This window comes from Nematostella vectensis, chromosome 4 (genome assembly GCF_932526225.1).
Source record: "Nematostella vectensis chromosome 4, jaNemVect1.1, whole genome shotgun sequence".
NCBI classification, from domain to species: domain Eukaryota; kingdom Metazoa; phylum Cnidaria; class Anthozoa; order Actiniaria; family Edwardsiidae; genus Nematostella; species Nematostella vectensis.
Genome location: NC_064037.1, coordinates 1,438,438 through 1,464,977, shown reverse-complemented (window position 1 = coordinate 1,464,977; position 26,540 = coordinate 1,438,438). Strand labels below are relative to the sequence as shown.

The window sequence follows — 26,540 nt, the reverse complement described above, 5'->3', positions numbered from 1 at the left end:
ATTTGTGAGCACTTAGATGTTTTACCGGAGCGCTGAGAAATCAGATGCTCTTTAGCCGCTGCGAATCCTTCCTGTTGCCATCTGTATATAAAATAGACAAGGTTGCAAACTCCCAAAGCCGGTGCTCGACAAATCCAATTTATACCATTTAATACCAATAAAGTAATGATAAAATGAATGATAAAATAAATAGCATTAGTAGTTTTCCATCCTCGGGGACCCAGGGTGTCGCGGAGATCGGGCACACAGGGAGCGCGCGAGAAAAAAGACGCCCGGGTCCCCGAGGATGGTAGTTTTAAAAAATCGCTAGTATGAACACAATTCGATTCTTTATTTTCAGAGCTTCAAGGCGCATCACTAACAAAACAATGACAAAATAATATTTTTGCTGAACTGTTCTTTGCGGTTCTGAGAATTTGGATAAATCTAAGGCTGAACGTTCTTATAAAAAGGTTCTAGGTCATTATTTATGGGGGAGGGGGGTGTGCTAAAAGGATTTCTTGTGTCGGTTAAAAAATTTGACCCCCCCTCCCCCCTTCCCATTTAAAACACAAAAATGGTGATCCTCCGGCCAAAAGGCGACAAAAGTTCAACGCTCTACCCAAGAACAAAAAGAAGGTAAATCCATGAAATTCGTTCATGTAAACTTCCGGTCATATTGTTACTTTATATCGAAATTACAGTCTAGTCGGGAGATGCTCTTCACACGTACGGCACGCTCTCCCAGGAGGACCAAAATATTTTATGATTGTATAAACACTCTGGCTACGGTGCGGTGCTGTACAAAAAAGTAATATGGGGATTGGGCACTTAATGATTAGAATTATATATATAGATTATTATATTATATATATAATATTTTTATATCTTGGTGCGCAGAAAAAACATACAAACTACTTAATCATCCTTTTTCATCCAACGACGTGGGATGAGTCTTGTAAGGATGAAACAGTAGTTTGCGTGTTTTTTTCCACACATCAAGATATATCCCGCTCTACATCCTTGTATCGAGCACTCTTCTATGAACTCCTTGATACTCGCGCATTATTTTATACTTTTTACATTGCGCTGACTACTATTTCTGCACTTTTTCGGTTTCGAAGCACTATTTCACATTTTGAGCACAATTTTAACTTTTTAGCATAATTTGGGCATTTAAGTATTTTTAGTACTTTATTATTAGCACTCTAGTATTTAAGCACAATTTTTACTCAAATTTTGATCAGAACGCCTTCCCTAAACCCTGTTTTAAAATTTGGGCCCTACTTCAAATCGGAGCTAAAAAATTGCAACCCTCCCCCCCAAACATGTCTGCCCTCCCCCCGTTAAATAATGACCCTTCCCTGCCCTCACCCCCGTTAAATAATGACCCTTCCCTGCCCTCCCCCCCGTTAAATAATGACCCTTCCCTGCCCTCTTCCACGTTAAATAATGACCCTTCCCTGCCCTCCCCCGTTAAATAATGACCCTTCCCTGCCCTCCCCCGTTAAATAATGACCCTTCCCTGCCCCCCCCGTTAAATAATGACCCTTCCCTGCCCTCCCCCCGTTAAGTAATGACCCCTCCCTTATAAAACAAAAGGTGCACCTTATTGCAATTGATGTTCTCGAGGTCAAAATTTAGCGACACTTTTTTTGATTTTATCATTTTCGTAAGTCAGGTCACTTTATCTCTTCAAGAAAAAAAAATTAAAACAAGGAGTAGAATGCTCATCAAAGGAAAGTGTAAAACTCTACTTGATCTATCTCTATCTAATATGTGAAAACCAACAAAAACAGTAAGGAATATCCATAACAGTATTATGGGTACTTTCCAATTTTCGTCACGCGAAAATGAATTGTATTAAAGGTATTTGATATGTTGCATGGTGTATGGAGATATTTGCCACTAGAAGGCTAACCCGGGAATGTGCGGGCCTCCAACAAGAACGAAAAAAAAATAGTTAAAGGACACGAACGTTATATTTTTAATTCACTTCGCATGAAGACATTACGGAAATATCGTACTAGTAGGCTCTTGAATCCTATTTACATCGATATCATGAGATCATTTGTATCTGGGGTGGTGAGGCGTTCTGTTTACTCTTGCTGGTTAGTTTTTTCATACCTTACCGTTATATTCTATTTCTGAATCCATCGATTGTTTACGTAAGATCGAGATAAGATTGCTCTCGGAGAATCTCGGTGTAGTAGCTCGCAGTGCTTCATGGGTATCAAGTACATGAGGAACAAAATAATAAAAAGAACTCCAGGTTTAAAAAACTAACCCATTAAAAGTTGTAGCATTCTTGTTAATGTGCCTGCTAACATGATAAACGTACGTTACCCATTAGCCATTGCGGGTTTCGACAAGTGGATTTTGAGTGAAATCTTATTTGAACTAGGTGTTTTTACACAGATCGTATGCCAACTGAGGCGAACATGAGTATTGGAGAGATATATTAGCAGACCAATATTTTACAAAAGAATTGGTATTTTAAGGTGCTCAATAAAATATGTAATATAACATATAAAATAAAACTGTTTATAGTAAAAACTAGACTTCTTATGTGCACGTGGGAGTATTAATCTGAATCTGTCCGAGATTTCTTGTCCGCTTGCTTGTTGGTTTCCTCGTCAGCTTTTCTCTTGCCGGGCTTGGTCGATGACGTCATTTCCGGTTTGAAAGAGACAATAACACATGTCATGTTATCGCAACCTGCTCCGTCGCCACTCGTGTCGGGGGCTAGGCACGCGTCAAAAAGCTGTCAAGTAAAGAAGATACAAGATGTTTAGTAACACAGATTGGGAAGGAAAAGAAAGGAACGAGGTCTCATTCTTTCCAAAAATTATTGCAGCCATAGGCTTGATTTTACCTGCTAGCCAGCTCTTGTGTTGGTAAATGAAAAGAGCTAAAGGGCTTTAATTTACAGAAGCTGTAATGTTGTTTGTTGAGTTTGTGGTTAACTCAAAATTGCAGAACTAATTGCAAATACTCACTTTTTCGCATATCGAGGAGAGGTTCTCTTCTCCATTTTTCATTTCTTGCTTTACGAAATCTACAACTTCTTGGCTATTTTTCACATTCCTACAATACAAGAAAGTGGAGATTAGGATACACTAAATATGTAAAATACAAAATAACAAAAAATATTAAAATAAAAAAGTCACTTTACCAGATTCCATCACAAGCTATAACCATGAATTCATCAGCCCTGGGAAAAAAAAAAATTTATAATGATTACAAAAGCAAAAACACATAAGATGAGAATGTGTACATGACCTCTAATAACTCAAGAAATGCGTTTATAGGAATGCCTTGATTCACTAGAGATTCTTGCCAATTTTTGTGTTGTCTGTCTGATGTCCGGCATGGCTGTAATTTCTTGTGCTTGTGCTTATAGTAATGTACTTACTGTTAGTGTTGTCTGTCAGATGTCCGGCATGGCTCTGATTTGCTGTGCTTATAGTAATGTACTTACTGTTAGTGTTGTCTGTCTGATGTCCGGCATGGCTGTGATTTGCTGTGCTTATAGTAATGTACTTACTCTGTAAGTGTTGTCTGTCTGATGTCCGGCATGGCTGTGATTTGTTGTGCTTATAGTAATGTACTTACTGTTAGTGTTGTCTGTCTGATGTCCGGCATGGCTGTGATTTCTTGTGCTTGTGCTTATAGTAATGTACTTACTCTGTTAGTGTTGTCTGTCAGATGTCTGGCATGGCTGTGATTAACTGTGCTTATTGTAATATACTGACTTTGTAAGTGTTTTCTGTTGTATGTCCGGCATGGATGTGATTTGCTGTGCTTATAGTAATATACTTACTCTGTAAGTGTTGTCTGTCAGATGTCTGGCAGGGCTGTGATTTGCTGTGCTTATAGCAATGTACTTACTCTGTTAGTGTTGTCTGTCTGATGTCTGGCATGGCTGTGATTTGCTGTTCATGAGCACCTAACTCACTCTGACCCTTGTAGCTGTGATCACCTGCCAAAACAAGTAAAGTAGTATGCATCAGGACAGGAGGTACTATATTTCTATATGCCTTTTATTACGATTGTCCAGAGTTGCTTGTCCAGAAAGGTAGGTACGGTCCTGAATGCCTGAGGATAATCCCAGGCTGTATTCAAACCCACATAATAACAAGGCCACACAAACAAAAAGGTCGCATACATACTGTAATGACGGGGGCTATGGCAAACCCTTAGATGAATGATGAAAGATTGTCTGTAGAACCCTACAGTAATCTTTGTGATTATTTTTGTGATCTCATTGATATTTAGAAAAAAAAAACATTTGCACCCTCATTATAACCAACAGAAAATTTACCCAGTAAGGGAATTAATAGAATGGCTAACCAACATTACCTAGTGCTCTTGATAGGTTTAATCCACCATTAACTCTGCCCTCACAGGTGACTTTCCCGCCAGCTTTGTGGATACGGTTTAGTTCCTTTTCATCCTCTGGCTTGTGGTCAATTGACATGTCCAGTGCAATTCCATTCCGACACAAAACACAGCGCGAGTCACCAACATTTGCAACCGTCAGATTGTTATCCTTGACTAAAGCAACAATAGCTGTGGTTCCACTGTCATAGCCTGCCTGAAAAATCAACTCAGTTCAGTAAGTCAGAGGATTTAAACATCTTTTCTTAAAAAATTAGAAATGGCTGAAGCTCCAGTAAGCTCCATATCTAAACCATAGAAAAATAATAACCCTAATCAAATTAACTTGATTCAGCAGGTACCTATGTTAATTCTCTGCATATGAGCAGGTTAGGGTCCCCAGACTGACTTCCCTCTGAAAGAGGTTTCATTGCAATGAAGCAAGCTCATACCTACCTCATCTGATTTCACTAGAACTCCTTCCCCATCTTCATCCTCCTCCTCTTCTTCTTCTTCTTCAGATTCCTCCTCTTCTTCCTCCTCCTCTTCACCATCTTGTGGCTCTTCTGACGCGCCTTCCTCATCAACACCTTTCTCATCAACACCCTTGTCATCATCTTTGTCTGCACTTTTGCTAGCATCTTTGTTTTCCTTTTCCTCTTCATCTTCTGAATGTCTCTCTTTCTGTCCCATTTTCCCATTTGCATTTTTTTTCTCTGATAATGGAACTGAATATCATAAGTTGATTCAGGCAACAGAAAAGTCAAATAAACACCCAGAAAACACAAGCTACCTTCTGTCTTTGAGTCCCCATTCATTAGATGCCCATTTTCTTCCTCCTCTTCAGAATCTTCGCCAGAATCTTCTTCATTCTCATTTGCCCTCTGTAATGCAATCACATAAACATCCTTCAATTCCAAATTATTCTACCATGGATGATATCATGGACATAAACAAACAACAGAGGTAAAATGACATCAAAAGGAAATAGTATAATAACAGTAGAAACAAAATTGTGAAAATGCTTTTTTTACTATTATAATCATAATAATGTGCCTGAGGTAAAATGAACTATAATAATGTAACTTTAAAAATTACTAAATAGGAAACAAAGGATGTTTCTACTTAACAAAACATCGCACAAAATATCCTGCTCAAAGGCATGCCTAAATGTCCCAAGGGAGTAGATTCCTCCAGAAGGACGCCCTTAAACTACCTATTTATGTGTTTTCTGATTACTGTCATCTATGTTACTGATAAGAAAACAGTCATCATGCATAGGGTTGTCACCTCTTGGAGTCCATGTACCTCTTTCAACTTCGCCAGCAGTTCAGATAGGGGGATGTTGGCATCCTTGGTGAGAAGGTCAGCTTCATTCTCATCACCACTGTCATCATTATCCCCAGCGATTTCTTTGAGTTCCTTCAGACCCTGAAAACAGACCACAAAGATGAAGGTGAGGATGGTTTGAATTGTAGTAATGACTGAATTGTAGTAATAAGTGCCAATTTTTATGATGATAACCATTATGATAACACAACACATGCTGGTTACCTTAGATATGTGCCAATTATTATGATGATAACCATGACGATAACCCAACACATCCTGGTTACCTTAGATACATGCCAATCATTATGATGATGACGACGTTGATAACTTATGCCATCCTCGTTACATGTTACATGTCAGTCATAATCATGATGACCATGATGATAACATATGCTATTCTGGTAATCCTTCACTTGATGATGTAAAGGTTATCAAAGATATAGCACAAGTCAATGGGCAGCCCCATATCCAAGACCACAGCAATATCAGGTACATTACTTCAACTCCAAATACCAACCTCCTCTGATACAATGCTTTCGTCCACTTTTAGGAATGTGTCAATCAAAGCTTGCTTGGTATTTCCTTCTTTATAACCGATGTCACCTCTGAGCACATCTGGCAAGTGCTTGGAAACATACTCAGCAACTTCTTGACCTGTTCAGAAAATTAAAAATGGAGGCCAGACTGTTAAGTTACCTTGTGTTTCTCAGGGTTATCCCTAATTGTTGTTGCTTTATCCTTAAATGTTGTTGCTGGCACAATTGTTATTTAGCCAGAACATTTAGTTAATTCCATGTAAAACTTGTAAAGTAATTGACTTGACTTGTGGTGTCGGCAAACAAGATCAGCATTGCAATTGGATGAAAACAAAGACTTGCTGAATAGCTTTGTTGAGACCATTTGTCCAGGGCTCATGTTGTTACCTCCATGTCCATCGTACACAGCGAAGAGAGACGTATCCTCATCGAAGTCAAGCAGACAAGTATGTGCGTCCTGCAACACAGAGCTCCAGTGTTTACAATATTATCCATGCCAGCTCCCCCTCAAACAGGGTGTTATATAATATAGCAATACGTCCAAACAATGCATTCAAATAATCAGCCTCTGGATATAGAACAAAATTTTAGTAAATATTCAAATTTTCTAATGAATCGACAATCCAGGAAATTCCCAAAAATTGTAGAAATTAAATTTTGAGAAATCATCTATTGTTATAGTAAGTGAAGTTATTTTAATGCAGCAGCGGGAAAATTCATTTTAATGCTAAGGAGCAAGTGTGAACTCAATCATACGACAAGAAAATTAATGATAAACAAATTTTATGATGAAGAGTCTTCAGACATGCGAGACGAGCTATGACATTCTCACAATGAAATATTCCTTGATCTATCGAAAGAATAATTTCGTCACAATGCTAGAAAGAGTAAAACAGAAGATTTTTAGCGGGTTTGTTGTCCAGTAAGGGACATTCATGTGGAGGAAATGGGTATTTTCAGTAAAGATCTCGCTTATTTCTGCCCTGTCTGTCGTTCGATCTGGCACGTGTTTTTCCTTACCTCCATCGATACTCTCCATCCTTGCATGGCTGACGCACCATAACTCATCTTGCTGTTCGATTCGGTCACAGAGTTCATTTCTGTCTTGGGTTTTGATAGGTAGGCCCCCATGTTATCGCAAAAAGTTGTATTCTCGCCTGGAATCTTGTAATTGCAGCTTTGGACTCTGGAACGAATTGATATTAGAAACACGCGCCGCGGGTAACCGCTGACCAGTATTGATTGGCGGCGTAAATAAAACATATTTTTTTTGCTTTTATAAACGGGTTTTTTGTTAAATTACCATTTTGGGTTATAAATGGCATTTAAATTGCCCCCTAGTGAACCTTTTGTTAATTCATTAATACGTATGTCGTAATAGAAAATAAAAGAAATATAGAAAAAATAATTGTGTTTTATAACAAATCAAGATAACGGAAAAAAGGCTGAAATGAAAATTCTGAGTAGGCATTAGATAAATATGGTAGAAAAATCGAAAATAGTGGGAGGAATAAGACGGAAGTATTCGAACACATGATCAGCGGTTTGCCTAGGAGCGCCAAAATAAGAATGCACCAATGAGAGAGCGTGTTCTTGAGAAGTTTCTCTTGGGTGAGTAAGGGGAGTGAGTTGATGTTTGATCGAAGCAGAGTGGACCAAAGTACGAGACATGTGGCCTGATCTAGACTTGGGTGAAAGGGCAAAATACCTTTGCAAACTTATACACTCTGGCTGCTACACCAAAAAGCTTTTAACCATGCGTTGGCAGTATCTAAATCAAGAGGAAATAAATGGATTCGACCGATACAAGGTATTTCGATTGCTTTACATTAGGTCGAGCCGGTCTTTTGAAAGAAGATATTAAGTTACAGAATCCTTGTTTCTCATTCAATCACTCAACTTTCTGTTTCAGTATAAATCAATGGACACTTCTCCTGTTTCCAACTACATCACTCATCCGTTTTGGAACTTTATTGTTGAGGTAATAAGCTTAGATGTAATAAACATTATAAATTTCTTGAGAATAACGAAGTGCCTTTGCAACGCTTTGCTTTCGTTGCTACCCTTCATCATATTGTGGTATCGACATTTCTTAGAATTGAAAAGATACTCGTTCCTGTTGTTTGTTGACAAACCACTAGCAGAGCTCACGGCCAGCCAGGGGCGGGTTGTCTCAGGTGCCATTTATTACGCAAGACAGCGCCCTATAGATAACCATAGTAGGTTCATGAATATAACATGTGCCGTGCATAGAGCTGGTCCCGTGTTTTTGATTGTGTGCAAAAGCCGCTATGTACATTTTTTACACATGTACACGATCTAGCTTCTATATTTCTATATGCAAATCTAAAAGATGTTTTCTTTAACCATACTTATGAGTGTAATCTGTTGACAACGTTTAGCATTGCCATGTCATCCTTATAATGCGAAAATTGGAAGTTGTCAGGAGACTGCAAGATGATTTGAATATTCGCTTACTGCTATTATAATGCTTCCTGCCAGCCTAGCAAAATACAAAGCCTCTGCTAGTGCTAGCAGAGAATTATCAGCCTAGCGAAATACAAAGCCTCTGCTAGCGCTAGCAGAGAATTATCATGATAGTGTTGCCAGCCTAGTGAAATACAAAGACTCTGCTAGTGCTAGCAGAGAATTATCATGATAGTGTTGCCAGCCTAGCGAAATACAAAGCCTCTGCTAGCGCTAGCAGAGAATTATCATGATAGTGTTTCCACCCTAGCGAAATACAAAGACTCTGCTAGTGCTAGCAGAGAATTATCATGATAGTGGGCCAAAAGGCAGCTATTATTTTCAGATGAGGGCATCCTACTGTAACTCCATATTAACCTGTTATTAAGCTGTAGGGGCCAACCATTTGATTTTTGAAAGGGGGGGGTGGAGGTTTTTAAAAAAATATCCTGCACGATTGAAAGGCCGAAAAAAATATCTTGCACGATTGAAAGGCCGAAAAAAATATCCTGCACCAATTGGTGGACGAAAAAAAATAAAAAAACCCTGCATCTGTAAAAAAAATTTCTTGCATGCCAAATGCTTTAAAAAAATATCCTGCACACCTAAAATCGTCAACCCCCCCCCCCCTAAGAAATCTAAAACTTGGCTCCTTAGCAATTCAGCTACATCTATTTTCTTTCAGTATTTTCCCAAATGGCTTGCCCCAAATCTGATGACATTCACAGGCTGGGGAATGCTTTTTATGGTATATGCAGTGACGTCTTACTACGACCCCCACTTAAAGGCTGGCCTGGGGCCACACACCGGCTACCAAGTTCCTGGATTCTGGTGGATGATTTTTGCTGCGGCACAGTTTATCGCCCACACATTAGATGGCTGTGATGGCAAACAAGCTAGAAGGACAAATAGTAGGTGAGAATTTATGTGACCGTGATTCCTCTACTTGGCAACCCATTCTATTTTACTTTTTTCTCACATTACTAGAAATTTCTATCCTCATGCTTTGTATTTTGGCTCACCTCTAGGGGAGGAGGGGGGTATTTGACCATGGTCTCTTTCTCAGACTACTTTACTATTGTAACTGTATTCCCTTTTCCAGTTCGCCTCTAGGAGAGTTATTTGACCACGGACTGGACAGTATGGCTATCTGGCTTATCACACTTTCCCTATTCTGCATATTTGGTCATGGCTCACCTAGTGTCACAATGCTGGAGTTATACATCATGTATTTTATTTGCCTCATGGGGTTCTTTATTGCTCACTGGGAGAAGTACAATACTGGAATGTTATACCTGCCATGGGCATATGACTCTAGTCAACTGGTAGGTCACCATATAGATCAACAGGAGAACACCAAAATAGCAGACTTATATATCTAGGTCTATGAGTATAGATCAACAGGAGAACACCATCATAGCAGACTTATATATATAGGTCTATGAGTATAGATCAACAGGAGAACACCAACATAGCAGACTTAAATATTCCCTGCTAATTTGAGCTGACTTCAAGTTCCCTAGAGACTATTTTTTTTCGTTTTTACAGGGATAGCTCAAACTCCCTATTAACTTGTTTTTTATCTTCAACAAGGGTTCGAATTAACAGGGTTCTGCTGTATTTGTGTTGATTATTTTACTATTATTTTACTAGTGCATTCTAGTTTTAAATCTTTAGTTACTCAAACTTTATGTTGCAAAAAAGTTGCTAGGGATGGTTGTATTGGATAGCGTTTAATATCCGCATGCTTATCCCCCCTTGCCTGGATGCATAGCCTCATTTTTAATTTGAAATTGCTTGTTTTACTTATCATGTTTCCCTTTTCTATTTAGATGATTGCTTTAGTGTATGCAGTTACATGCTTTACTGGTGTAGAGTTTTGGAAGAGTGGGATTCCATCTGTTGGTATATCCTATATGAATGTGTTCAGGGGAACAGTCTATGGTACGTTAATTATACATTCTATTCTCATTTTTCCACTCAATCACACTTTTAGGTGTATTTTCTAATTTTTTCTACAAACTACTCCACAAGGACAGTCTGTGTCCCGTTTTATAGATATTTTACATTGGAAGTACAGTATATTTTTACACAATGCCACTTTGTCCCCATTTCTCTGTTACTTATGTAACAATTACAATTGATTAAATTTCAGGCTCATTCATCACTATTACTCTTCCTATGTGTATCTTCAATGTATATCAGTAAGTAGGACAAACGTTTACAGAGTAATATTTAGGGGGAGGGTTTAACCCCCCCCCCCCCCCCCCTTTGGGCTGCCAGAAAGCCATATGTAACAAAATAAATCACCCCTCCCCTGTTGTCACTGAGCCAAACCCCGCCCCTGAAAATCCGAGATATGAGGCCCTCCTTTCTAAATTATCAATCACATCCTCAAAGAAACTTTCAATAGACACACTGCTTTCAATATTTTATATTCTGCGAAACGGCAAACTTGCGAGTTTGGTTTTCCCATGAACTGTCACACTTTATCTCAGTATAAACTATAGAAGTGACTTTATTTGTGAGAGCATATTACTGTATATAATGTTTAGTGAATCTATTTCTCCTGTTCTAAACAGTGCCTTTTTTCCAGGGCTCATGTAACAAATACCTGCCGATCTATTACCCCATCTGAGGGAATGATGCCGTTTTTACCAATAGCTGCGCAGTTTTTGCTATTTACCACCTGGGTTCTTATTTCTCCATCCAATGTCTTACTGAATCAGCCAAGACTTCTCCTGTCTGCCATTGGCATAGTTTTCTCAAACATAACAGTAAGTATGATTAACTACAAAATTATGGCTGAGACCACTTTTACACAATACCGTTTTTTACTGTTAAATAATTTTTCCAGAAATTGTGTTTACATGCAAAATTGTTTACAGAGGTCCAATCTCATCCAACTAGCTGACTTTTTTTTCGTCCGCTTAGCAGGTCCCATGTTAACAGGTAGAAAGGATATCTTCTAAGGTAGTATAAATACTAATTATTTGAGTACTTTTCTCACCAGTGTCGTCTTATTGTCAGTACAATGTGCGGCGAGCCGTGCGAGAGATTCAACATCCTTCTCTACCCGTTAGCTGCTATTCTCTTTGTTGTCCCGTTCCTTAAAGCGGAAGGCACTGAAGTCACTGCTCTTGTATTCTACACTTTCCTAGTTGCTGTACTTCACGTGCATTATGGGATATGTGTGGTGAGTTGCCATGACGATATAATTAACAATTTTTCTAGAAACACAATGGGCACAGACTTGAAAGCTTTCGACTCTGAATCACACAAGTAGTATCAATTTATATAGCCACAAACACTGTGTGGCCATTTTTTGCTCTTTCAAATCAGGCACCTTTCACTACTGATAGACTATAACTAAGCTAGGCCAATTAATGTGCTGTTAATGATTGACTATTACTAGAGTCTGGTAGGCATTTTGCAATCCTATCTGGAAGAAGTATTCTCTTTTTTTTAGGGGCCCTTTAGTTAGTGCCTTGAAAATATGGGTCAAACATTATTGTAGTTTTCTAATTCAATTATTTTTTATAGGTGAACCAGCTCTGTGATCATTTTAAAATTCGTTGCTTCTCCCTGAAGAAACCTTGAATAAACGACAATACAATACGAAAATGTATGTGTGGGAAGTTATATATAAAGGCTATAAGATCTGGTGCTGATATCCAATGGAGGTCAGATAATTTCTAGGATTTTATTTTGAACAATAGAAAATGTGAATCAATGTGAAATTATTACGATTGCTTCAAAATATTGTGATAAAAAAATACACCTTTTCCGCAAAAATAATAATTTTACTGTTTGATCTCCCAACTGCTCTATATACACCTATTTCACCAAAGGATGTCAATGCAAATGACTTATGGGTACTATTTGTAAAAAAAAAGGTGTTAAATAATGGATAATTGTTTTGATTTATCCATATTCTTCAAGACCAGGGTTCCCACTAATCTGAAAAAGTAAAATTCCCTGACTTTTCCCTGACTTTTCCCTGACCATAACCCATTTTTCAATGACCATGCAGCATGTCTTATGAATACTTTTAATGAATAATCTATAATTTCAATAACAGCAACAAAGCAATAGTGTCTCAAGATTGTGAGATTTTGACTTAACGTCTTTTCAAAAGGATTTCAGCTTCTTCTGTAGAAGATCAATATTTTGTTCTTCCTTCTCTATTTCCTTCCTCTTTTCTTTTGATTTTACCCGCAAGGCGTTCGACTTTGCAAGAATGCTAAAGTCTCCCTTCATTTCTGCATTAGTAGCAAGGTCATCGGCTTCTTTCAGAAGAGCAGTAGCTGTAGTTTCAAGCTTTTGTTTTTTCTTTTTTGCTTGCTTGATGTCTTCTTCGACTTTTCTTTTCAAGCTTTCTTTATGGGTTTTTGCCTCAATTGATTTCTTCTCTGCTAAAGATTGTCTGTATCTGTTACTAGCATATTTACAAGATGTAAGCAGCTCAGTTGTGATAGAATCTTCAATTGGACATTCCAGACTTTTGACACCACTGTGAGCTCTGCGAAATCCAACAAGCGTGTCTTGGTGCATATTGTTGCTCACGATATCCTTGTTATCAGAGAATCCTCTTTCAACACAGGATTGACCATGGGACAAGATAAGCAGCATCTTTACTGTTTGCCAAAGGTCTGCATACTGTGGTTTCTGGTGAAAGTACTCTGCTAGGAAGACATCAAGTGCTTTGTCTGATGACTGGTAGGACTTGAAGTCCTCCTTACTGTATCTCTCCACATCAGCAAGGAATGCCTTGTACTGCTGTAGAGCAATATCACAACAATGGGTAGATTTCATTTTATGCGATATCAGTTGCTGAAGGACATTGGAGAATCTGGTTGTTGCTGCTTCAGGGTTTGATGCCATGTAAATAGGATTTAAAGACACCAGATTCCTAGCCATCTTGTACTTTAGAGGAGATCTGTCCATTACCTTGCTAGATAATTGTTTCAGAAATTCAAGGCAATTATTCTGGAATTCCAGGATTTGTAGAGGTGTGGCTTGCTTAGTACTTTCCATCTTATGCACTGACATCTTCGCAGCAAAACCTACATCTACCTTCCTTGGTGGTAGAAGATTGTCAGACTTGCTAACATCAATGTTAGCAAGCTTAGCACATGTTGTTGCCTCTTGAAGCACAGACTTCTTAACAAACTTGGAAAGGATTGCTTCAAGTATGGTTTGTACATCTTGTGTAAGAAAGGGGACCATGGGCTGATCGGTTTGGAATTTCTTCAAAAAAGGCCCAAGAATGCGTGCGATACTAATAAAGAACTCAAGTTTGGCAACAATGAGTGGATCTTGTACAAATGCCTGTAGATTTTTGAAAGATTGGCTTGTAGGAATTTTGCTCTTTGGTAGCTTTGACACCTCGTCAACATATTTCTTGATATTTGGCCAGATAGCCACTGCTCGTTCTGCCACTGGCAAATCTTCCAGCCACCTTGTTCCACAAAATCGTAGTGGCCACATGGAACTTCCAGAAATGGCTTCATAATCTTCTCTTTTTGCTGGTGAGTCTGAAAAAGTGTACCAGAGAGACCTCAGAAGTTTATCAAGACGCCAGCCTGTGGCTGTAGCTCCATATTTAAAAGCCCCATGTACCACATGTAACCCACAGGCACCAATATTAATGAGCTTTGGAAGATCTGGATCAGTTTGTTCTCTATCTTCTAATAGGTCTTCAAGAAATTTCCAGTTAACATTAGGACCATCCATCGATACCTGCACAAGGTTTGCAGGATTCAGCTTTTGTAGACCTAGCTTGAAACTTTGAAGTAAATCTGCAGCTCTTGTGTGACCAAGAAACTGGGAATCAATGTATCTTGATACAACTTTATTCTTCTGAACATCCCAAAAGCGCACAATCAAATCCATCTGTTCTTTCTGGATCACTGTATTCAGCGATTCATCAAATGAGATAACATACATTGTTCCTTGCTCTTGAAGTCTTTTCATTAATTCATCATGAAAAAATGGGGCAATGCCAAAACAAATCAAGTATGAACACTTTGTTGCTCCACATTGGAACTGTTTGGCAATTACACTGTCTGGAAACATATTGGAAAATAGCTTGTCAGTGCCTGCACTACTATTACAGGAATAGTGAGACATGAGGACTTTTATAGCCCACAGCACCTCTGCTTTTAGAGTTTCATCTTTGGTAACATACTTTTTAATTGTGCCTTTAGATGAATCAGATGAACTGGCAACTTGAGAAAGATCGACGGGAGGAGGTGGTACAGTCATTGTCCTTTCTGCTGCTGAAGAATTTTGTTCGGATTCTTGCTTTTGCACAGTGACAAAAGAGTTCAAAGAAACTTGTTGTGTCGATGGAGCAACTCTCCTAAGATGTTTTTTGCCTTTAGCATGACTTATCAGTGCTTGTTTTCCCATATTTCCAAGCTCAAATGTAACAGAGCACATTTTACACCTTGCTTTAGTTGATTCCTGAGCTTGTGCAACCCAAGGAAATAGTGGGTCTTGAAGCCATAGATTATTAAATACAGTTCGCTTACTCATCTACAAACCAATACAAAAGTTATAAAAAATTAGTGTTACGACTGTAAATAATTTTGTATAAAGTCATGCTGCAATTAAATGCAATGAGAATGGACAAAAAAAATGTATATCTAACTAAGTTCAGGCGTGGTTTCCTCTTTTTCAAAATGCAAATCAGGATAAACAAAAATAATTTTTAAAGCTTAAGACTAAGACTGAACAGTTACGAAAAAATTCGCTGCATACAAAAATATCTTGAATTAAATGTCGTTAGTTTACCGATTTTGTCATTAAATGATCAATAAATTGTTACATTATGCATCCCCCCACTCTATCACTGCTAAGGTTATGAAATAATGCCCTTAAAATAGCTAAAATACTTAATTCCAGCCCTACCTCCACGTGCTTTCCAATACTGCAACAAGATGGCCGACATAATTCAGACCCAGTCCTCCACTTCATTTTCCTCCACAGGAAAACCACATAGGATAATTCGTTTATACTGATGTATTGCGATTTTTGAAACTTTTAATTAACAGTGAGGTTGCTTGATTATCGCCAACACAATTCATAATAATGATTTTTGAAAAATAAGAATTATTCCCTGACTTTTCCCTGACTTTTTGAGAATTATCAAATTTCCCTGACTTAAATCATAATTCCCTGACAATTCCCTGACCTTGAAAAAAAATCGAATTTCACTGACTTTTCCCTGACTGTGGGAACCCTGAAGACGCATGGTTACTTTTGGTAGTAGAACTTCCATTTGCCAATCGCCATTTGCACTGACAACCTTTATTGAAATCGGTGTATGTTTCTAATTTGTATCAAAGAAACAAATCTAACTACTGTTAAAATACAGCAGTCTTTTAGAATGTTTTTGAAAAATCTATGTAGTAGTCAAAGTGTAGTTATCAAGCCAGCTGAAAAGAGGAATGAAAGTAAGAGTATTGAGTTCTAAATCCAAGGGTTCATGAAAACCACCCAAATTATTGTAATAACTTTCCCTCCTTGTATAGGTGGTTGTGTAATCAATATGTAAGAACTTTCATCTATTCCTGTTTAATATGTTAATCAATTTTGCAGATTTTTACATGTGTTATTATGCTAGTGTAATCGTTTGTCACCTTACAGGGGTGTATTTACATTGTAAATATGTACATTATATTGTGGTTGAGTAAAGAATTGATGTTGACGCTTATGTGTCTACATATATGCTTCATTGGGGGTCAGTACGCAGCTCTTATAAGCTGCAATTTGATTGGGCAAATGAACAATATCCGCACCTCGACACAAAGAACGAGAAGAATAGAGACAAAAGAACTCCTTTGTAGAGCACAGATAATAGAAGACAAAGCAGCTGCGTACTTACTCTTCATTGGCCCTGTATTACAAGCATCAAGCACAGTAGCTTCCTTCCCTACCCATTAAACAGCCTTTATGCCCCCCATTAGACAAAATAACTTTCCATATATCATCTAAAAATAGAGTATTGGAACAATGGTTTAGACTGGTTTCTTGGAGTTGTAAACTTTGTTTCCTGCGTCATCTTTTGAGGAGCGAGCATATTTCAAGAGGAGAGAGTTTAGGGGCTGCCCAGTACCCACCAAATCCCTGCAATGAGAAGTGACAGATGAAGAGATATTGGTGTTACATTGTAAAGGTGTTATCAGTTCCAGGGAGGGTGGTGTATTGGAGGGTCTGAGTTAAACTTTGAGACTTATTATTTCATACCAAATAAAGAGGCATTAGGGGCTTTTAAGCAATGGCAATGTGGATGATGTCGGCCAAAAACAATAGAATTTGATTCAGAATTCAATAGCGGCATGTTATGACTTCTATTGGATATCTTTCAGCTGTATTCCACCAAACCATTTCTACAGTAGCAGACAAAGTTTAGAAGAGTTTGCAGTTCAAATATCCACATTTTTAATCAACCTCATGGTTTGGTGGAACATCGTCCTTAATTCTTTTTTATGTCTCTGACATAATGCTTTGCTTATTCCATGCAAATTAAATTGGAATTGATCACCAAACGTGAACACATCTTTATAAATCTTGTTGTCCGAGCCATCATAGTTGTCCTAACTTTTTATACTGGGGTGGATGTCCCCCCTGTATTGTTCTTAACTCAGTATATCTTCAGTAGATATCCCCCATATCCACCCGTAATTGTGCTTAACTTAGTATATCTTCAGTACATATCCCCCCATATCCACCCGTGATTGTGCTTAACTCAGTATTTCTTCAGTAGATATCCCCCCATATCCACCCGTAATTGTGCTTAACTCAGTATATCTTCAGTAGATATCCCCCCATATCCACCCGTGATTGTGCTTAACTCAGTATTTCTTCAGTAGATATCCCCCCATATCCACCCGTGATTGTGCTTAACTCAGTATTTCTTCAGTAGATATCCCCCCATATCCACCCGTAATTGTGCTTAACTCAGTATATCTTCAGTAGATATCCACCCGTAATTGTGCTTTACTCAGTATATCTTCAGTAGATATCCCCCCATATCCACCTGTAATTGTGCTTAACTCAATATATCTTTAGTAGATACCCCCCCATATCCACCTGTAATTGTGCTTAACTCAGTATAACTTCAGTACATATCCCCCCATGTCCACCTGTAATTGCTTTACTCAGTATATCTTTAGTAGATATCCACCCCTGTTATTGTATTTAACTCAGTATATCTTCAGTACCTGATGTAGGGCTGGATCTCATCAAATGTCCATTTATTTCTTGTTTTAAAAAGTTTGTTAAACCTGCAAACAAGTGGAAGATCATTAATAAAAACAGGCTTTTCAGTAAATAAACAGAACCAAAGAAGCAAACCAAGGTTAACACTAGAACCCCCAGAATCTAATCTCTTGTTCTTCTGACTCTCTGCAGTTCTATGGTGTTCTTACATGAACTCTTGCTCGTCTGACTCTCTGCAGTACTATGGAGTTCTTACCTGATCTCTTGTTCTTCTGACTTACTGCAGTGCTTTGATATTCTAACCTGATCTCTTGTTATTCTGACTCGCTGCAGTTCTATGGTGTTCTTAGCTGATCTCTTGTTCTTCTGACTCTGCAGTTCTATGGTGTTCTTACCTGATCTCTGGTTCTTCCGGTAGATCACTTGCTGGAAAATGCCAGATAACAGGGGGATGACTTTTCATGTCTGTTAGTGCAATACCCTGCAATATAATGTCAAACTTTAGGCAAGTAGGGTGTGTGACACAAACACATCAAATAGGGCCAACACCACAATATGTAGTACGTAGTACTAAAAATAGCCAACAATACAGGGGTTAGGTGGGAGAGGCTCTTAAGCTTTTTATGACTTGGACAGCAGCTTTGCAGGGTGTCCAGTAGACATCCAGGGGCTGTAGGTTCCATTTCTCCACTCCCCCTGAGGTTAAAAAGTCTAACATTTTGCTTGAAACCCTGTCAGGTTAAAAAGTCTAACATTTTGCTTGAAACCCTGTCAGGTTAAAAAGTCTAACATTTTGCTTGAAAAACCTCTATCAGAATATCTGTATCTTCAGGGTAGCTGAAGTTTAAGGGTGATAACAACAGACCTGTAGATGTTCAAGGGTAGTTGTCATGCCATCTGGAACACTCTGTTGCCACGACTCCATGAACTCGTGATAGTTGAACTGGAACAGGGATGGATTATTATATATTTACTGTACTGTATCATTTATTTAATGTTCAAAAATAATAGGAAGCTAGTCTGCCATTGAGGGGACTATCATTGCATGTTGTGTCCTGATTTTAATGTGTATACAAGAGAGTGGTGGACTTGTATGCATCTGAAAATTAGGTTGTATCAGTAACTCACTCTGCCCGCAGGTCGAAGGAGATATTCTGCATAAAACCTGCAGATCTTATCTTCCAACAGATGATAGTGGACCTCTGAACAAAAGCAAAGGGGTGGTGAGTGTCATAGAAACAAGCTGGAAGTAGAGCCTAGCTACCATGTAGAGCTAGATAATCCAAAACAACAAGTATACGTCTCCATGAAATATCTGGAGAAGTAAACTAACCTTCCATGCAGCCATCACACAATTTGCCATAATGACGCAGGCAGTATTCTGTTACAAAGCTGTAAAAGGTTTGGATGGAAACTTAATCAATGCCTTATCAAATTCTTTTGTGACTGACTACTTTTTATTTATTTGAACAAAAACATTTCAATAATATACTTACCAAATAACTTTTACCTAGGTGATTTTAAATATAAGCTAAATAGTTGTTCTAGCAGCTTCCACTTTTCAATAAATTATTTTCCCTCCCTCCCAAGAGTTTTTTTGACAGGTTTGGTAAAGTTGCTTTAGTAAGAGGAGACCCTCCCTTTCACTCTCCCTCCCTAATGTATGTATCGTCCCCTCCAAGGAAGATATTTGTACCTTCTCCCTCCCTAATGTATCGGCCTTTCCAAGGAAGATAATTGTACCTTCTCCCTCCTTAATGTATGTATCGTCCCCTCCAAGGAAGATATATGTACCATCTCCCTTCCTAATGTATTGCCCCGTCCAAGGAAGATATTTGTACCTTCTCCCTCCCTAATGTATCAGCCCCTCCCCAATGTATCACCATCCTCTTCCTAATGTATCATCCCCCTAACGTATCATCCCGTCCCTAATGTATCCTCCCCTTCCAAATGTATCGTCCCCTCCCAAATGTATCATCCCCTCATTTATGTATCACCCCCTCCCTAATGTATTGTCCCCTCATTTATGTATCATCCTCTCCCTTATGTATCGTCCCCTCCCCAATGTATCGTCCCCTCCCTAATGTATTGTCCCCTCCCTAATGTATTGTCCCCTCCCCAATGTATCATCCCCTCCCTTATGTATTGTCCCCTCCCTTATGTATCGTCCCCTCCCTAATGTATTGTCCCCTCACTAATGTATCGTCCCCTCCCTAATGTATCGTCCCCTCTCTAATGTATTGTCCCCTCCCTAATGTATCATCCCCTGTCTAATGTATTGTCCCATCATTTATGTATCGTCCCCTCCCTAATGTATTGTCCCCTCCCTAATGTATCGTCCCCTCCCTAATGTATCGTCCCCTCCCTAATGTATTGTCCCCTCCCTAATGTATCGTCCCCTCCCTAATGTATCGTCCCCTCTCTAATGTATTGTCCCCTCCCTAATGTATCATCCCCTGTCTAATGTATTGTCCCCTCCCTAATGTATTGTCCCCTCCCTAATGTATCATCCCCTGTCTAATGTATTGTCCCATCATTTATGTATCGTCCCCTCCCTAATGTATTGTCCCCTCCCTAATGTATCGTCCCCTTCCTAATGTATCATCCCCTGTCTAATGTATTGTCCCCTCCCTAATTTATAGTCCCCTTTTTAATGTATTGGCCCATCCCTAATGTATCGTCCCCTCCCTAATGTATCGTCCCCTCCCTAATGTATCATCCCCTGTCTAATGTATTGTCCCCTCATTTATGTATTGTCCCCTCCCTAATTTTTAGTCCCCTTTTTAATGTATTGGCCCATTCCTAATGTATCGTCCCCTCCCTTATGTATCAGCCCCTCTAAAGAAGGAATTCGTACCTTGGCTGGAGTTCTTTCAGTCCATCACAACACTCATCTAATGGTACTCTCTGATAATCCCAGGCCATTTCCTCTAGGTATGTCAGAATGCGCATTGTGGCCCTCTCTTCATAGTCTTTTTCCAGCAGTCGCCAGTGGCCTATATAATAATACCAAATAAATTAAACTTACGCAGTTACAACATATTTGAAAAAAAAAAATGATTGTGGAGGGTGAAGGGCGGTTTTCAGGGATGTTTCATCAAGACAAGCTAAACTAAATAAAATTTGGAAACAAACAAACAAGTAATGGGAATAACAATACCATTGATCTCAAGAGCTCCTAATTTGTCCAGCTTTTGTTTAATTTCCTGCTCACTTCCTTGTACAACATTTAGTAAGTCATCTAGAGTGAACTAAAAGTATAATAGAAAATAGAAGACAGGGAATTGTATTTATTAATTATCAATTTTTTTATGTTCTTCGCCTATTTTCATACTTTATAAAGTGCCACCCCTTGTACATTATGACAGAGAGACAGACAGGCAGACAGACAAATGGACAGGGGGCACACACACAGACACAAGGGCACAAATTTCGGACAGACAGACAGATAGAATAAATCTCTATACTTACCTTTTCCCGAATACCGTCTGTCATATCGTCGCCTTTGTTCTCATATTCTGGTCCCTTATACATAGCCTGCTCTAATAACCTGCGCAGCTTTTGAAGGCGTGGCCTGCCTGACCTCACCTCCAGGTATTCTGAATGACAGCTGGAAACCTGATAGGAAATCAGAAAAGGACTACTATTTTCTTTGATAAACATTGTTATTTTCATAAACTACAATCTTAAATTTTCAGTGCCCATCATTTTTAAACTTTTTGTATTATTCTTTTGAATATTGAAAAGCCAAACAACGAAGATTGCAATAGAAATGCTGTTTAAAATAAGAAAGCCAATTGCTGAATATTTGTATTTTATTCTTGAAAGCAATGATAAAACATGGGGAAAATGTACCTGTCTTTCAATCAGTTCACTCGTTTCTTGCTTGAACCCTAGCAATAAAAGATTTAGAGCTTGATCAAGTTTGTGTTGGTCAGGGCTTCAGCTAATGGGGAGGGGGGAGTGGGGAGAAGAGGGGTGGTGAGGGGGGGGGGGGGGTAGTTGCCAAGAAGCTGTGGAAAAAATGACAAAACTTCTCACTGTAGCTATAGCATACATGATGGTATTAAAAAAACAATCAAGGTCTTGAATAAAGAAATTTAAAATATGGTCGGGCTGAAAGGATAGGGGCACAATGTGTCTGTACAAATGTATGGAGAGAAATAAAAAACTGCAGAAAAAGTTTAGTGAAATGAGGTTTAACCAACAAACTCAGGGTATCAAGCGATACTTATGCCACCAGAAACTACACTAGAACTGCTTCAGCCATATAGCTATTTCATTTTTTTATATTGTTGTTGTCATTGATTTTTGTTGTTGATGTTTAGTTAAAGGATTGTTATTGAGACAGACCATTGTCTTTAGGTGTTTGGCAACTTGGTGTTAGGAGTAATGTATTAGATGTGTCAGCAAGTTTGACTTCAAATGTTGTGTCTTTGGAGAAAAGCAAAGCCTCTTCCTGGTTCTCACCACGGATGACCAAACTAAAAAGAAATATGGGTAATGGTCAATTCAATCAAGACAAAAGACAAAAACAGCTACAAGGCCTAGCATTGCCTTTCGGATTCTCATATTTGCACATCTTAAACTTATTGTTCATACCTTTCCCCTTGCTCCAAGGTCTCCAGGAGCTTTGGAGATAGCTCTAGTAGTCGGTATTCATCTGACATGACGTGTGATGAGAACCTGAGCAACTGCACTGGGCCGATGCGAGACGTGATGCCGGCCGCCCTAGCTGACACCATCACATTCTCCATGGTTCTTAAAATAGAAATCAAGATAAAGGACTTCTTTGTGTGAGATGACTTTGTGAAACTTCTCATGAATCACCCTCTTCAAGCAAAATTTAATTATGCTATTCCTTAGGGGAAGACGATTGGAAGACTTGGGTTAAGTTATGAAAAAACTTCGGGAAATCCAGGATCTACAATATAATACAATACGATAATCTTTATTTACCAAGGGTAGCATATTAACCAAAATACAGTTTTCTAACATATGGCCCTCTGTTAGAAAACTACACCTCTCCTCCTCTCAAAGTCTCCCCTACACAGGATACTAGGGCGTACCTCCTATATATTTTGCTATTAAGGAACTTAAAGGCCATTAAGATGGCCAGGTCATCATGACTCAGGATGTACATGGGTTTTCTTGGCCATTGTCGGCCCTTAACCGACATTATTCGGTCATAAATATGGTTTTCGTTTTTCTATTTGCATAAAAGACAGGTGCACCCTTGGTAAATTTGGGCTTTTCATGAATCTCTTTTGTCTCAAAACATACCCCCCCCCCCCTCCCAGAGCGGTTCTTCCTAACCCTCGAACCTCTCTGGCTACGTGCTTGGTAAAATGCTTATACGTTTATTGTGTCAATCTATCTGAATGATAAACCATTGTGAAGGGCATGCAAATCTAGTGGCAGAAATATCAAAGGCTGATTGCCCTAGAAGAATAAAAACGTGGGCAGAGCAAGACCGCTTCGACCTTGCGAAAAAATTCTTAGATTGTTTAGGAAGTTTATATGAAAGAAAAGTTTAGTTAATATCTTCCTGAAGCTTTCAAAAGTATGATGTTTGAGTTATGCGGCCCCTAAAAGCTTCTTTTCGCTGGATTTTCCGCTTTCTCTGCAAGCTTACCTTACACTCGTTCCCGCCATTTTTAATTTTCCCTCCTGCTCGAGCTCAGTCTTTTGCAATAACCGACGTCCACAGGAACCCCAAGAATCGTTCATGTTTACAAAGCTATTTATGTTATTTATCCTTCCTATTTATTGATTCATTGATTCATCCAAAATAACCCACGTAGTTGAAGGAGGCAATACGAAAGATGTCATAAGCACGTGCGCAACTGGGCAAAGAAGAACAAAAGGCTAAAGACATGATGAAGATGATGACAAAATTACCACACTGCTATAGCAACTCGCTAATTCCCAAGAGAGGCAAGCATGAAAAAGACCCCGATATTTTTTACTCTATATTTCAGCGAGCTGTGCGTGGCGTAACCGACTAAGACAGGCCTGGGATCCTGGTTATTGCCTCCCCATTAATGCGCGGGTACCTCAGGTGCCTTTGTGTTGTACAGTTCGCTAGATAGCGGTGCTGGGGCCGAAATCTTCAGCCTAGCCGTAAAGCTTTAGCTGCCATACGGCGTTTCAGCGCATGTCTGGGAGTATGGTCTATCTTTTTCTCTCGTTTTCATCTGATGTGAGGAGGTTCGATCCTCGGGCAATTGGGTCTACATTTTTTTTTCTGTTACTTATCAGAACTTTTTATGGCTTAATCATTTGTTCCCTTTCGTTTCTGTTCTCGGTTTTATTCCATGGGCTAGAACTTATTGACGGGTATGTGCAGGATTAGATATTCTTTAATAGGAAAAGACCTCTTGACGACCCTGATCAGCGTGCTTGCGCCTCTTGCCCAGTCCTACGCGGCTAGTTTGATTATATTTCTAAAGCCATCCGTGTTCTTAGATTTAATGTAGGCTGGCCATCATCTCAGTCAGTCGAGTAATTTATTGGCTTGAAATATTCACGATCACCTCCTATAAGTAAGGTGAAACTTTCAACTGCCCCAAACCATAGGAAATACCACTTATTCTGAATTAAAAACACACCACAAAACAATGTTTATTGTCTCCTTTATTTTAGGATAGAGGGTGGTAAGCCTGTGGTGCAATCCTTAAAACCGTCATTTGTGTTCTCCGATCCCCTCCCCTTATATACGGGTGGTAATCTATAATTTGCATGTGGAAATCTGTAGGGATAAACTGACATACATGTGATCATCTGTGGTAATGATTGTCTTTTCTTTTCATTCCTGTCATTTCGTATCAGTTATATGTTCGTGTAGGATGACCTAGAATATAGCAAACGGTCTTGGTGAGCACGAGCACTTTGGCTTGTTTTCATCTGCGAGCAGCAAGTTTTGGGGAAAAACACATTTGTCGAAGCAACCGACACACCCAAGAATATTTGGTAAGCATTTTGAAATGCAAAAATGCCTTCATCAAAGAGGATCTTAGATAGTGAAGGTGGGGAAAGCGTTGTGGGTGGTGTCGCGTGAGATCAAAATACATATAAGTAGAAGCAAAAGTGACTCAAAACAGAAAAACAGAAAACGAGCATTACTGCATTTCTTTTAAAAGTTTTACGAGCACTTCGAAAAAACGGGGGTACCATTTGATACGCATGTAGTATAGGTTATGCTAGCATAATAAACCCTTATTTTTATCAGCAGCTTACAGTCGTGTCATTTGCCTGTGACATAAACAGAAGAGCTCGCGAAAAAAATAACAACAACAAAGACCCGACAAAAATAGACTATATAACAGTTGAAACAACGAAAGGAAAGCTCTGTCAGCAGAGGAGACGGGTCATATCAAATTCGCGCGTCATCTCCTTGTCTCTGGGGTAGGGGAGGGGTGGACCCTAGGTTGTCTTCTGACCTCTGTCACGCAATACGCTTGAGCTCGGGGACGAGGGCTCTGGCGATAGGGGAAATGATTTACAGGGATAAGAATGATAAGAAAGACATATGTATTAAGAAGAATTAAAAGCAAATAGAGAATATTGGCAATAAAAAAGGGGTCTCTCCTTCACCGTCCTGCAACAGCAGGTACTTATAATGTATATTTATGAAAACGTTTGCAGCAGAATCCAACAATTTTAGCCTCAATAGTAAGTTCAATACCCCCCCCCCCCCCCCCCCCCCACAACTGTGAAACATTTTAATTTTTTATCCCTCCTCGAGAAATTAGCTCCGCTCGCAGACTGTAGGCTTCATCTTAGGATTCAAGGTTACCCGAGAAATTATTTGTGATTGCTGCTTGACTATTGAGTGGATAGACTCACAGCTTCTTAATGAATATATTGTCATGCCAAAAGCATCATTCAACTGCATAAAAGTGGAGTTCTTCAAACGACAATTCTGAAGCAGTTTCCAAGATAATACTCATGGGCAAGGAAATACAGATTGCACATTTTGTCTTATAGATGCGAATATGAATAATTATTCATACAAGGTAAAATAGGAAAAATAATCGTCTCTTGCTTGCTCTCGTTCCGTTCCGTGCGCCGTTGAGCTAGGAACTGTGGGAAGCCAAGCTATTTTTTTACTCTTAGGGGGAGATTAGCAGAAATCAGCAACTTCATTTCACGACCGCCGATAGCATGCAGATAATTTGATCCGGAAATATATGCAAGTGCCTCAATATTGTTTTATCGTATCAATACCATTCAATGGGTGCTCAAACAAAGCAGAAGACTGGAGATTCAGGAAATTGTTTGGAGAGTTATTATTATAGGTTGTAGGAGAATCCCTAAGGCAATCTGACAATTTTTTTTTTTTTTTGCTGTCATGCAATGATACCTTACGCCTTTACTTTTTCTAGTTTACGAGATCAGTGATCTTCCCCACAGCTATAACATAATAAGTCCATCCGGTGATGAAATATTCCATTTTTCCGCCGGAATTCAAATGAATCCCCACAGGGAAGTACAAGACCACCCAAATCAGCAATTGTGTTTCTCTCCATCAGTCCATATTGAGTAATATGCGAATGAAGGAGGTTGTTCGGTTATAAATGAGTTATTTTTCTCTCGGTGACACATTCATGTTAAAAC

General features: G+C 39.0%; 4 protein-coding genes across 7 annotated transcripts; 1 reads left to right on the top strand and 3 right to left on the bottom strand.

Annotated features, from left to right (window-relative positions):
• Window positions 1-1,942: 1,942 nt before the first annotated feature.
• LOC5502384 (probable protein phosphatase 2C 6) lies at window positions 1,943-7,448 on the bottom strand. Of its 4 annotated transcripts, none has more exons than XM_032370656.2 (11): window positions 7,248-7,448; window positions 6,615-6,684; window positions 6,209-6,345; window positions 5,650-5,790; window positions 5,153-5,243; window positions 4,816-5,075; window positions 4,342-4,576; window positions 3,871-3,961; window positions 3,155-3,193; window positions 2,979-3,066; window positions 1,943-2,743 (listed from the first exon to the last, which is right to left on the bottom strand). In XM_032370656.2, the coding sequence occupies exons 1-11, from the start codon at window positions 7,356-7,358 to the stop codon at window positions 2,564-2,566; spliced, it is 1,443 nt and encodes a 480-aa protein (XP_032226547.2). In that variant the 5' UTR covers window positions 7,359-7,448; the 3' UTR covers window positions 1,943-2,563. The 4 variants fall into 4 exon arrangements, with proteins under 4 accessions (XP_032226547.2, XP_032226546.2, XP_032226548.2 ...); XM_032370655.2 differs by having other exon boundaries at window positions 4,816-5,087; window positions 7,248-7,447; XM_032370657.2 differs by having other exon boundaries at window positions 4,816-5,087; window positions 5,668-5,790; window positions 7,248-7,447.
• Window positions 7,449-7,832: 384 nt separating this feature from the next.
• LOC5502401 (ethanolaminephosphotransferase 1) lies at window positions 7,833-12,488 on the top strand. Its single transcript, XM_001623523.3, has 9 exons — window positions 7,833-8,037; window positions 8,140-8,208; window positions 9,379-9,608; window positions 9,796-10,018; window positions 10,526-10,637; window positions 10,849-10,897; window positions 11,290-11,470; window positions 11,707-11,889; window positions 12,237-12,488. Exons 1-9 carry the CDS (start codon window positions 7,897-7,899, stop codon window positions 12,291-12,293), a joined length of 1,245 nt encoding a protein of 414 aa, XP_001623573.3. The 5' UTR covers window positions 7,833-7,896; the 3' UTR covers window positions 12,294-12,488.
• A 242-nt stretch (window positions 12,489-12,730) lies between these two features.
• Window positions 12,731-15,916, bottom strand: LOC125561799. Its single transcript, XM_048726230.1, has 2 exons — window positions 15,609-15,916; window positions 12,731-15,233 (listed from the first exon to the last, which is right to left on the bottom strand). The coding sequence occupies exons 1-2, from the start codon at window positions 15,672-15,674 to the stop codon at window positions 12,825-12,827; spliced, it is 2,475 nt and encodes an 824-aa protein (XP_048582187.1). The 5' UTR covers window positions 15,675-15,916; the 3' UTR covers window positions 12,731-12,824.
• A 342-nt stretch (window positions 15,917-16,258) lies between these two features.
• Window positions 16,259-23,664, bottom strand: LOC5502402 (sister chromatid cohesion protein DCC1). Its single transcript, XM_048726231.1, has 13 exons — window positions 23,557-23,664; window positions 22,524-22,682; window positions 22,275-22,405; window positions 21,777-21,814; window positions 21,393-21,539; window positions 21,082-21,172; window positions 20,779-20,917; window positions 19,255-19,313; window positions 19,050-19,123; window positions 18,787-18,864; window positions 18,317-18,402; window positions 17,924-17,986; window positions 16,259-16,826 (listed from the first exon to the last, which is right to left on the bottom strand). Exons 1-13 carry the CDS (start codon window positions 23,649-23,651, stop codon window positions 16,718-16,720), a joined length of 1,269 nt encoding a protein of 422 aa, XP_048582188.1. The 5' UTR covers window positions 23,652-23,664; the 3' UTR covers window positions 16,259-16,717.
• Window positions 23,665-26,540: the final 2,876 nt, after the last annotated feature.

What these genes read in the sequence shown, in the direction of transcription:
- LOC125561799 (XM_048726230.1), bottom strand. Translation starts at nt 15,674, where the DNA reads ATGAAGTGGAGGACTGGGTCTGAATTATGTCGGCCATCTTGTTGCAGT. An exon ending in GTATTGGAAAGCACGTGGAG is followed by an intron (nt 15,234 to 15,608) that starts GTAGGGCTGGAA and finishes ATTGGTTTGTAG; the next exon opens with ATGAGTAAGCGAACTGTATT.
- LOC5502402 (XM_048726231.1), bottom strand. Translation starts at nt 23,651, where the DNA reads ATGAACGATTCTTGGGGTTCCTGTGGACGTCGGTTATTGCAAAAGACT. An exon ending in ATGGCGGGAACGAGTGTAAG is followed by an intron (nt 22,683 to 23,556) that starts GTAAGCTTGCAG and finishes TTCTATTTTAAG; the next exon opens with AACCATGGAGAATGTGATGG. An exon ending in GAGATCCAGCCCTACATCAG is followed by an intron (nt 16,827 to 17,923) that starts GTACTGAAGATA and finishes TTCTCATTGCAG; the next exon opens with GGATTTGGTGGGTACTGGGC.
- LOC5502401 (XM_001623523.3), top strand. Translation starts at nt 7,897, where the DNA reads ATGTGGCCTGATCTAGACTTGGGTGAAAGGGCAAAATACCTTTGCAAA. An exon ending in ATGGATTCGACCGATACAAG is followed by an intron (nt 8,038 to 8,139) that starts GTATTTCGATTG and finishes TTTCTGTTTCAG; the next exon opens with TATAAATCAATGGACACTTC. An exon ending in TGTATCTTCAATGTATATCA is followed by an intron (nt 10,898 to 11,289) that starts GTAAGTAGGACA and finishes CCTTTTTTCCAG; the next exon opens with GGCTCATGTAACAAATACCT.
- LOC5502384 (XM_032370655.2), bottom strand. Translation starts at nt 7,358, where the DNA reads ATGGGGGCCTACCTATCAAAACCCAAGACAGAAATGAACTCTGTGACC. An exon ending in AGACAGACAACACTAACAGA is followed by an intron (nt 3,194 to 3,870) that starts GTAAGTACATTG and finishes TTTTTTTCCCAG; the next exon opens with GGCTGATGAATTCATGGTTA. An exon ending in ATAGCTTGTGATGGAATCTG is followed by an intron (nt 3,067 to 3,154) that starts GTAAAGTGACTT and finishes CTTGTATTGTAG; the next exon opens with GAATGTGAAAAATAGCCAAG.